Source organism: Xenopus laevis, chromosome 8L (assembly GCF_017654675.1).
Source record: "Xenopus laevis strain J_2021 chromosome 8L, Xenopus_laevis_v10.1, whole genome shotgun sequence".
NCBI lineage: Eukaryota > Metazoa > Chordata > Amphibia > Anura > Pipidae > Xenopus > Xenopus laevis.
Genome location: NC_054385.1, coordinates 81,804,493 through 81,816,548, shown reverse-complemented (window position 1 = coordinate 81,816,548; position 12,056 = coordinate 81,804,493). Strand labels below are relative to the sequence as shown.

At 39.7% G+C, this 12,056-nt stretch overlaps 1 protein-coding gene across 2 annotated transcripts in view; it reads right to left on the bottom strand.

Annotated features, from left to right (window-relative positions):
- Positions 1-2,107: 2,107 nt before the first annotated feature.
- Positions 2,108-12,056, bottom strand: part of mia2.L (MIA SH3 domain ER export factor 2 L homeolog) — a 47,152-nt gene continuing 37,203 nt past the window's right edge. For both annotated transcript variants that reach the window (XM_041573035.1, XM_041573036.1), the window contains 4 exons: positions 11,750-11,884; positions 3,531-3,577; positions 3,229-3,448; positions 2,108-2,750 (listed from right to left, as the gene is read on the bottom strand). In XM_041573035.1, the coding sequence (XP_041428969.1) occupies positions 2,590-2,750; positions 3,229-3,448; positions 3,531-3,577; positions 11,750-11,884 (563 nt within the window). In that variant the 3' untranslated portion in view covers positions 2,108-2,589. The remainder of the gene's footprint in view (positions 2,751-3,228; positions 3,449-3,530; positions 3,578-11,749; positions 11,885-12,056) is intronic.

The window sequence follows — 12,056 nt, the reverse complement described above, 5'->3', positions numbered from 1 at the left end:
TTGTATGGGCTATTCATAAATCTTATTTGAATATGAGTATTTAAATCTCAAAAGCATTCAGTAGACGATGTGGGGCTTTGTTGAATCAACATATAAGACATGGATGAAGAGAGTAGACGTGAAGAATAGAAATGCTGAGGATAGGGTGGGGGACTTGACTGGGGGCAGGTTGTTTCTTTATGGAGGTAAGACAAATTGAAAGAATTTTTCCTTCCTTCAATCTTCACCTCTTCCTCTAGTTTATTAGCAAAGCCTGCTGGTGGAGAATTAACTCATTCCATAACTTATCAAACTGACCAATGTTTGAGTAGCAAAATACAGGCCCCCGAACCTTTGTTTGAGCCATTATTCATGTAAGAATATCACCTATTCTACATACCACCCTGCCTGTCAGTGAAGGCCAACAGGAGACATCCCAAAGCCGTCCAGAAAAAGTGACTGTGCTAATGTGAAATTAACATAATGTGAAAAATAAGCATTTAAGAAACAAAATCAATGTAGTGCTGCATGTAGCACTTTCCTGACAAATTTTGTTTCTGCAGAGGCAATAACATCTTCTCCAAATGTCTTGCAAATCACCTCTAGTATAAGATGTAAGAGACAAGGGTGTAGCATGTGAATTGCTGAGCTTTAAGAGAAATCGTGCCAGTTGAGTATTTAATCTTGTCTCCATAATGTTTAAACAGATACAGCCCTTGTCACTAAAACTGGCCATAGACACAAAGATACCATTGTACAAAACTACGGTTCGTACGATTTTCTGCCTGTGTGGAATGTCCTGACATTTTTCGTGCCATGGTGTTCAGTCGATCAAACAGGTTAAAAGATTTATATCGGCTAACGATACGATCTCTGCATGTATGGGCGACTGTCACTTTCATTCTTTAGAATCCAAATTAATGATATCGGAGTGCCAGAAAACACTTTTACACATGTCTCTCAGTATCTGCAGTGATGATCAGGTCATCCAAGTATGCTGTGATACTAATTCATTGTAGTCAATGTAGCCAGTAGGGCCCCTAGAACCATTGTAAATAACTTGGGTGCAGAGGCCAAAGGTTAGGGCTTATAACTGAAAGTGTTGTTGACCTATGGCAAATCGGAATTGCTGATGGTTGTGGCAGGTAGGAATGTGCAGACACTTGTGTATTCAACATGTAGTAATGTGGTCTGGGGGATTTAATAATGGAAGAAAGAGATTCCATCTTAAATGACATGTAAAGCCTACATTTTCCTACCATGTATATAAATTGGGCACAACTTCCCCACCCAAGCCACATCATTTGTACTGCATATACCCCCTTCATTTGCCAGCGCCATCACATTTTCCTAAAACAAACCGCAGCTTCCACCCGGCGCCATTTTTCCTCTGACACATCATCACTAACATTGACATCTGCAAACCAGACATTCATGCAATGCAGAATTACACAGGCACAGCATACTTTGTTCTGCTGGGGTTGAGCTGAGCTCAGGAGAGGTGGTTAGAAGGAAAAAAAAATTTGGACCGCTAGAGTTTTTATGGGAAGCAGCAATGCTATCTCTTCATTGGCTGTTAAGACTGGAGGGTGTGTAGTACTCTGAGCTGAGAAGAATTGAGAGTGCCCCTTAAAGTCAACTAAGGGAGATGTAAGCAGTTGGTATAGGGTGGGATTTATGACTATCCTTTCAAGATGACTTCTTTATGTTTATAACAAATTGACCTATACAAGTGCTAAAAGTGTTACTATCGCTTGAGTTTAACTAAAATGTTTATTTCCTTGGCTGCCAAGCAACATGTTGAGTCTCTCAGCATGCTTTAGTTGAAAAAAGTTAGTATTAAAACCATGTGTGTCTGAGAAACTTTAGGAAAATGTTTTTTTTTTTTTCCCCATTTATGATGGATGCCCCCCCCCCTTTAAAAAGAACAGTAACAAAGTTTGAGCAGCTATAGCAAAAGCTTAAAGCACAGAAGAGGATCCCTGTCGACGGTTAAGAGCCCACTCACAGGGCACTGGCAAATACCTGGCCATTGGAACACCAGCTGTCACAAGGTTTCCCCTATAAGAAAAACTACAGACTGGATGTTTTGGCCTTTTGGAAGAAAAGTGCTGAAACCTGTTGCACATTATGTGGAATAAACCAGTTTTATTTAAACGCATATGTCTGTTCCATGGCCCTGTGTATATCTGGAGTTGGGGTTGGTGAATAAATGCCATGTCATTTTCCCATACTCACTGTCATTTCTTCTTCTTGGTCGCCTTACATTGCGGCATTTACCAACATACATTATTCAATAACACAATTTCACATTGTATTACATTCAAATAATCCATATGGAACGAATACAGCATTAATGTTTAATGTGTAAATCATTTTTTTTCTTTCAAAACAACCACTCAATTTCCTCAGATTAAAAAAAAAAAAATTAAAATACCATGCATCATAGCATCTAATGTACATATATCTATTATTCACAAATGTTAAATTACCATTTTATACAAATCTCTACACTAAAATATCAGTCTAAACCGAAAGTAAAGCAGGTCAAATTTAAAATAAATATAGTTCTTGAGATTTCATTCTAAATTGTTGGAGCAAGAGATGACATTAAGATGTTGGTTCCGGTGCCTTGTCTTGTGTTTCAGCTGCTGGAGGAGGATCAGGAAAATGTTCACTTCGAATTGGTGGTCTTAAATGTGGTGGTGGGAAAAATGGATCCCCGTGCATTGGAAAAGGAGGATAGTGCTGTGGTGGAAGAGGACTTCTCACTATTTGTGAAAAAATTGAAAAAAAAAACACACAGCATGAGCTTGAAAATATTTAAACCACATTCTTTCTTAATAGCATGTGTGTAATGAAAGTATAAGTGTCTGGACACTAGGGGGCATATTAATATTAAAGGAAAACGATACCCCCAAACAATGTAGGTCTCTTAAAAAAGATGTTGCATAAAACAGCTCATATGTAAAATCCTGCTTCATGTAAATAAACCATTTTCATAATAATATACTTTTTAGTAGTTAGTAGTATGTGCCATTGGGTAATCCTAAATAGAAAATTGCCATTTTATAGCACTTCTCACTTCTATAGCAACAAGCTTTCCATCTGATTGGTGAGGCAGCGCTAGTAGAGGTTGCACAATCAATGGCCAACAGAACTAAAGATTGTTCAAGTTAGACATTTGTTCTCCAGTGAAAGCCCTTAAAAAATATTTATGGTTCATAATAAGAGGAAACGCCTGCTTACTTGTAGCATGAATTGGCGGTATTCCTGCATATTCTGGTGGTGGGTACATGTCAACTGGAGGTGGTTGCATTGGAAAAGGTCTTCTGAAGTAATGTCCTCTAGGGTCCATTGGTAATAAAGGAATCCGCATTGGAGGAAGGGGATGGGCTGCATATGCCATTGGTGGTACCTCAGCTGCTTCTCCAGCCATAAGTTGTTGGCTGGAACCACCATGACAATTCTGCAAGACAAACAGAAATACTGCACCTATTGTCTCTTCTGAGAATCACTGCAAAGTTCATACCATATGGCTGGATACATACGTCATTCTCTTCAGATCCATTTCTGCTTGTGTTAGCTGACTGACCATCTAGAGAAGGGCATGAAAAAAACAATCATCAACAAAGTATAAATTCATTTATTTTTGGGACAATGATAAGTCTGCAGGGCTAATATACCAACTGTCATTTTATACAGAGCGATAATGATATAATAGTTCCCACTTACGAACACATTTTCAAGTTAGTCATATATATTTTTTATTTTATGGAAATTTTGGTCAAGCAAGACTGTTTACTGTGAGAGGGTTCCAATGCATTTAGGCTGGCACAGCTGACCATTTGTTTCATTACTACAGGATGCAGATGTCTCAAAAAAAAAAACCAAACATGTAGAACAGAGAGGTGCTGTGTTAGCCATAGCACAGAATAGGAAAACAAGTTTCCTGTGTCCAAACAAGACCATTATAGGATGAAACCGTTATGCAAAAACAGTGTAATATGCCTGATGAAAAGAGAAAATACTGTGATAATGTCAGAAGTTTAACTTTCTTCTTCAGGCATGGAGTGTCTCCTGACTAGTGATGGGCGATTAAACTCACAGTGAATTTGCACGTTTCGCAGATGGCGAACAAATTTGTGAAAACTGCGGCAAAAATCTGCTGGCGAAAAATCCAGTGCATTGAAAAAATTTGGGCTCGCGTCAGAATAAAAATTGTTGCGCGTCAAAATTGTTCGGCCGCCAATTAACTTTAATGCATTTGGACGAAATAGCGCGCATCTAAATTGAAATAATTTTGACGGGGGGCGTGGCTTGGACATGACGGAGAGCAGACGCTAAATTGCAGAGCTCCGTGCACAGAGACGGTATTCGCTTCAATTCGGGCTTCTAAGAAACTCTTTTGATATGGGCAGGACAAAGAAAAGTCGTAAAAGTCCCGACAAACAAGTTATCCCGCAGAAATCCCATCTTACCAAGTTTTTTCAAAGACGCTCAGCTTCTTGCTCGGACATGCACGCTGAGGCGGAAGTTCAGGCGCCATCTTGGGAAGGGCCGCATCTCCGCAGCGATTCAGCTGCGCGCATGGACGGAGGAATGGAAGGGGGAGACCAGTCGGTTGGACGGGACATGCCGGCAAGTAACTCTTTCTTATCCCACACTACTACCACACACGTAGTCCGCCCGAGAGACTCGCCTCAGTGGGAAAGTGGCGATGATTGGCAGGTCTCCCCTTCCTCCCCTAGCATACCGCTTAACTGCGACACAGGGGCCTCTTTGGAAAATTCGGTTTCCAATCCCACTACAGACACTCAAAATGGTCCGGATCAGACCAAGTCGCCTTCTACAGAGGATCTCCCCTCTAGGAGCCAAATAGCCCGGAGCCCTGGTAATTTGGGAGAATCCCACGTGACCCCTGCCCTAGATGCAGACCTAAGGGCCCATATCCTTTCACTGCCCTCACGCCAGGACATTGAAATTCTGGTAATAAAGACTGAAACTACGTTAAAGTCTGAGATCTCTACGATTTATAATAAATTATCAGAAATTGGCGAAAAGCACACACAGCTAGAGATATCTGTTAACAAGAATACAGATAAGCTGAAACAAATGAAACAGGCCATGATGCATTATGAAGACAGATTTTTGTATCTTCAGAACCTTCTTGATGACCAAGAAAACCGTTCTAGGCGCAATAATATTAGGATTAAAGGCATTCCAGAGTCTGTAAACCATGCAGACCTTGGCCGTACTCTGCTTACATTATTCAATGACTTACTTGGAGAACAGCCTGATAATCCTATAATCATAGACAGAGCTCATAGGGAACTGAGGCCTAAGGATCCAACCTCTGGTTCCCCCAGAGATGTTATTTGCAGGATTCATTTTTATAAAGTGAAGGAAATGATTATGCTCAAGGCCAGGGACAAAGGGGACATAGATTTTGCAAATGGGAAACTGCGACTATACCAAGATTTATCCAGACATACACTGCGGCTCCGACGATCCCTTAAACCAGTTCTTGATCTGCTTACGGAACGTGGCATTAGATATAAATGGGGCTTTCCCTTCGCGCTGATCGCTATGAAAGATGAGAAAGCGATCACAGTCAAGTCATACAGAGATATCGCCTCTTTTCTGGACTGTTTTGATCTACCACAGGTGCAGATTCCTGACTGGAACTCATGGGACTGGATTTCCTCATCTACCTATGCACAGAAAGGTTCGTCTAACCGCAATAACCGTCAGACAAGAGAGCAAATCCCAAGAAGTGGCCAGAGTACGCCGACCAAGAAAAGACTGGTTGCTACTTGAATGAGGGTTTTTTCATCTGTGCTTATGTTTCAAATATTCTGTGCTTTTCAGCGCCCCTGAGTCAGCCCTTCGCTACAAAATGGCCCGAATTGCCTATCGTTTGATCTCAGTTAGATATCTCTGTTGCACTTCTAGTGCCCTCATTTAGTGTTTTCTAATACTCACTTCACTGTTTTTGTGCTTAACACAATAATATGTTTGTGTTGCAACCTATGCCCCCACATAGGTTCACTGAACCAAGACATACTTTGTCTGTTTCCGAGACTGGTACTATGGTTTACAGCAAGGTTATTGTTCAGAAATGTCATTCTATTGTTTTATCTTTACTTGGGAATGCATTGCTTCAATGTTAATGCCTGTTCTTTTCTTTCAGTCGCTCAGCCGTTCTATTAAGCAGCTCCGCTCACGTAGATATGACCATGCATGATCTCCTGGTTTGCTCCTATAATGTCCGAGGTTTCAATTCTCCTACGAAACGATCTCAAATTTTGACAGGTTTGCATAAACAAAAAGCTATGGTGTTATTTTTGCAAGAAACTCATTTTAAGCTGGGCCACCGTCCACACTTTCGTAACAAATTCTATCAAACTTGGTTTTTCAGCGACACTCCGGATTCCAAAAGCAAAGGTGTTGCTATTGCGTTTCATAAAAACCTTAATGTATCAATATTGGATTCGAAAGCAGACTCGAAAGGGAGATTTATTTTTGTGAAAATAAATCTAGCGGGTCACTTAATGACCTTAGTAAATTGTTATGCTCCTAATGTAAATCAACACCAATTTGTGGACTCCATGATGGCCCAGCTTGAAAGTTTCTCTCAAGGTGTACTTATGTTAGGTGGCGATTTTAATTTGGTTTTGGACCCTAGACTTGATACATCCTCCGGTAAGACTAGCGTCCCCTATATCACATTGAAGAAAGTTAAGGCCCACCTCCATAATAACCAATTGATGGACTGCTGGAGAATAGGCCATCCCAAAGATAAAGATTATACGTTTTTCTCCCAGGTCCATCAAACCTATAGCAGAATTGATTACCTATTTCTCTCCCATGTTGCATTAGATTGGGTTACGAATTGTTCTATAGGTATTCAACTTCTGTCTGATCACGCCCCAATATTCGTTAATTTATCTCTCCCATCGGTGGAACGTAAATCTTGGACCTGGGAGATTGAATGAATCTTTGCTAAGGGATGGGGACTGCCTTGAGGAGCTGAAAAAAGAAATAGCAGCCTTAAGGAAGTCCATATCACAGATGTTACTCATCCAGTGATAAAGTGGGAGGCACTCAAAGCGGTACTACGGGGTTATCCTTATCAAACATGGCACCAGACTTAAAAAGGCACGCTCCCAGCTCATTTTTGATTTAACTAAGAAAATCATGAACCTAGAACTATCCCATAAAAACTCACTTTCTGGGGATATTCACGAGGAGCTCACTTTAACTAGAGAATTGTTGAAATCTGAACTTAATAGGAAATCCATTTACTCTTTTCAGAAATGTAAAAGCTATTTTTACGAACATAGTAATAAACCGGGTAGGTGTTTAGCAAGAGCTGTTAAATCTAAATTAGGGACTTCATTTATCCCGGCTATTAAATCGAAGAATGACCGAATAGTTTACAGTACTCAGGAGATTGCCGAAGGTGCTACAACAATACTATACTGAATTATATAACATCCCCGGTTCGCAGGTGGGAACGGATATTCGTTTCTCCCAAGAAATGGATAATTATATTAATGACACGGCTCTTCCTTGCCTTGATCAGGATGTTGCAGAGTCTCTTGAAGATCCGTTAACACTTGCAGAACTTCACAAAGTGATTATGAACTCTCCTCCTAGTAAGGCCCCGGGCCCAGACGGGTTTTCTTCCCTTTTTATAAGGTTCTGAAATCCGAGCTCTCAGATCCTTTGCTTGCTGCCTTTAACAATATAGATACATACCCATTTCCCTCATGCCCGCTATTAGAGGCTCACATCTCGTTAATTCATAAACCTGGTAAAGACCCACTTTCTTGTAAAAGTTATAGACCCATTTCTCTGCTGAATAGCGACATTAAATTGTATGCCAAAATTTTATCTGATCGCCTCACACTTCATTTGCCATATCTTATTGGTTCGGATCAAGTAGGTTTTGTGATGGGCAGGGAAGCTAAAGACAACATATTAAAAACTATTACTATTATTGATTACGCTAAACGCCACAAAGTTCCCCTGCTGGCCCTGTCGACTGACGCAGAGAAAGCCTTCGACAGGGTCAGCTGGGTTTTCTTATCCAAAACTCTTTCCCAAATAGGACTAGGCCCCAAGGCCCAACAAAGGATAATGGCATTATATAACTCCCCTCGGGCTCGAATTAAGGTTAATGGCCAATTTACTGACTATATCCGTATAGGCAATGGGACTCGGCAGGGATGCCCCTTGTCCCCACTATTATACGCTTTAGTTATGGAGCATTTGGCAATAGCTATAAGGAATAATCCAAATATACCCGGGATATTGATACAAGGAACACATCATAAGGTAGCACTATATGCAGATGATCTCTTAACATATGTCACTAACCCCCATATCTCACTGCCCTCACTAATGAATGAATTCAAAACTTATGGGAAATTTAGTAATTTTAAGGTTAATATGGACAAGTCTGAAGCTCTGAACATTTCTTTACCCTCAGAATCGCAACAATTGTTGCAACCAATTTCCCCTTTAAATGGAAATCTGAGGCCATAAAATATCTGCGGTATATATATTCCATCAGACCTGGGAAAGTTATCTCAACTCAACCATATGTCTCTCCTCTCTCAAGTTGTAAAGGACTTGAATTATTGGCAATTACCTCACATTTCGTGGTTTGGCCGGCTTAGTTTGATAAAGATGAATGTTCTACCTCGACTGTTATATCAATTTCAGGCTATCCCGGTCCAACCCCCTACTCGCTTTTTTAATATTCTGCACTCATCGTTCACTAAGTTTATCTGGGCTAAGAAAAACCCTAGAATCGGTAGGAATGTTTTGAGGATGCATAAATCTAATGGGGGTCTAGGCCTCCCTAACATAAGGAGCTATTTAAGAGCTTCGGTTCTGAACAGAATTGTTGAATGGTTTCACTATAAAGACCAGAAAAAGTGGGATTCAAATTGAACAAGCGCTACTCGACAGACCTATACAGGCGCTGTGGTGGCTACGTCCCGCGCTCAGACCTGACAAATGCACATTGCCTAAAATATGCAGAGAAACCCTCTCACAGGCAGATTGTTTTCTGAAAACTGCTCCATATTTGATTTCCCGGATTGGTTTGATGACACCGATTATTGGTAACCCCGATTTTCCCCCGGGTATGACCAAGGGTTTATTCCTGGGTAGACGGTTTAATGACAATTTTATATGTGGACAGGTTATGCATGATAAGCTACTGTTGCCATTTGAGACTGTTTGCCCTGATATTCCAGCAACTTTTTTATCTCATTTGAAATTTTCTCAATTGCAACACTGGCTACGGAATCCGGTGAATCGACAGATTATGAATACACCCTCTACTACTTTCGAAGATCTCTGTTTACAAACAGACCCTCCTAGGCATGGGATCTCTCTACTATATAAGTTGTCAGGCCCCGGAGAGGTGATTACGCTTCCTAAATATACTGTTAGTTGGGGAAAAGAATTACTAACTACATTTAGTGATGAACAATGGAAATCGTGCTTTTACCTTTCCCATAAATTCTCCATAGCATGTAAACCTCAGGAAACTAATTATAAAATTGTCTCTAGATGGTATAGATGTCCTGAGCTTTTGCACAAAATGTACCCTAAGGTCTCTGCTCTTTGCTGGAGGTGTGAAACAGCATTAGGTTCCCCCGCTCACATATGGTGGTCGTGTTTGCTGTTAAAACCCTTCTGGGAAGGAGTGTTTAAAGTTGTTAATATAGTAACGGGTCTGGATATTCCAATGATTCCTTCAATAGGTATTCTGTCTATGCTACCAGGAAATATGTTTAAATATAAACGGTCGTTAGTAGGTTTCTGTCTGAGTGCTGCGAGAACTATAATTCCCCGTCACTGGAAATCCAGAATGCCGCCTACGATACAGGAATGGTTCAAAGAAATGGGTGAGATTCAACGTATGGAGGAATTACTTAGTTATGTACATGAGAAACATGAGATGTATATTAAAACCTGGACGACATGGGTTGTATTTTTGGAATCAGATCAGTTTAAACTTTTGCTCTCGGACTAGGAGCTTATCTGCTTTAGCCGCTTTTCATATTCTTTTTTGACATATTTATGGTGGGCTTTACTTGCATATCGTCAGAGTGAATTACAACGGCTGAGCGACTTTCTTTCTTTCTGACTCTTCCTTTTCTTCTTTCTTTTCTGTTTCTGTCCTTTCTGGTCCTTTTTTGTTATGTTATCTATTTGATTTTGGTATCCTATTGTTATGCTTCTAAATTGTTTGTTTTTCAACAAGATATGAGTGTACTTTGAAAGCGAATGGCACCTAGACTGCTGTAGCAGTTTCGAAACGCTCTCCGATATGGGACGTACTTTGTATTATGATAAATGTGACAGTGTATTGTTATATTGATGACTGTGATTTTCCGAGAACTGTCCAACTCTATATCTTTGTTGTGATATTATTCTAACCCTGATACCTATGTTTATGATCTGTCTTAATGTGCTTTTTTTTTATTCAATAAAAAGAGAATATACAAAAAAAAAGAAATAATTTTGACGCCCATTGATTTAGACATTTATCAAAGTTTCGAGAATTTTGCAGTAGATTCGCAAATTTTTCAGCGAAACGGGACATTCGCCTGTCACTACTCCTGACATATACAATAGGAACAACATTCTACAATAATACTTATCTTTCTGTAAAAAAAAAAAAATATATTTACATATTTGTATGACTACTGCAAATCAATTACACTGAAGCAGTCATTGCCTATAACTGCCCTTTCTTATGTATTTGTTCATGTAACTAACAAGGTCAACTTTATTCCTAGCACACAAGTGCTGCCTTAACAATCAATTACACAGAACCAGTGCTCAGTGATGATATCTGAATCCTTCTGAGAAACAGTGAAACCAGCTGCCAGCAGTAACTAGAAGCTCACTTCTTTTCCCTAGCTAAAAGAAGTTGCTAATGGATTTACAGCTATTTTATTCAATAATATCTATTTGAGACCAAAACTGCACAGCATATCCTAAATGGGTCTGTAAAGTGGATGAATGGTCCTCTCACTGTGAATCTATGCACTTTTTTTGTCCTTACAGCTGCTTGCTACATCAGCCTTGTACCTTTATATGTCTATGGAACTTGTTGACTTATAATAACACGATAATTTATAATAGGGGGTACACTATTTACTATATAATTGCATTATACTGCAGTCTCTATAGGAAGATATGTAGAGCTGAAACAATGCGGCTATGACAATGTGTGGTTGTGATTAAATGGGAGTGGTAAAACGTGGGTGAGGCCTACAAAAACAAGTGGTTTGCTTTCCAAGCCTCACCTCAATATGCATGCCCACATTTTACTTTGAAGACAAAATTAAGGTTACTAGATTTTCAAAGTGTGATTCATATACAGTTATAGGATCCCTTATCCGGAAAACCCAATATCCACAAAGCTCCGAATTACAGAATGTTTGTCTCCCATAGACTCCATTTTATCCAAATAATCCAAATGTTTAAAAATGATTTCCTTTTTCTCTGTAATAATAAAACAGTAGCTTGTACTTGATCCCATCTAAGATATAATTAATCCTTATTGGAAGCAAAACCAGCCTATTGGGTTTATTTAAAGTTTAAATGAATTTCTAGTAGATTTAAGGCATGAAGACCCAAATTACGGAAAGATCCCTTATCTGGAAAACCCCAGGTCCCGAGCATTCTGGATAACAGGTCCCATACCTGTACTGAAAATATTCTGCAAGCAATATACCTGGTTGATCTGAGAAAGATTTCCCATGATTTCTAGTAAGTTCTGCCGGTCCTGAAAATCTTCCTGATGGTGCAGGGTATTGATAGAATCTTTCTGGCCTTCTAGATGGGAAGGGTAGCTCAGGATATGGTAAACCTGGATAAAAATATAGCATAAACCATAAATACACACAAGAATCTAGATTTCAAGTTTCATTATATAAAAACGGAGCATTCAGTTGTCACATACCAAGGCTTTGAAAAAGCACAACAGGAAGTGCAAAAGTATCATCTTAATGGTGGAAAGAGAATAAGCCATATTGGCACCA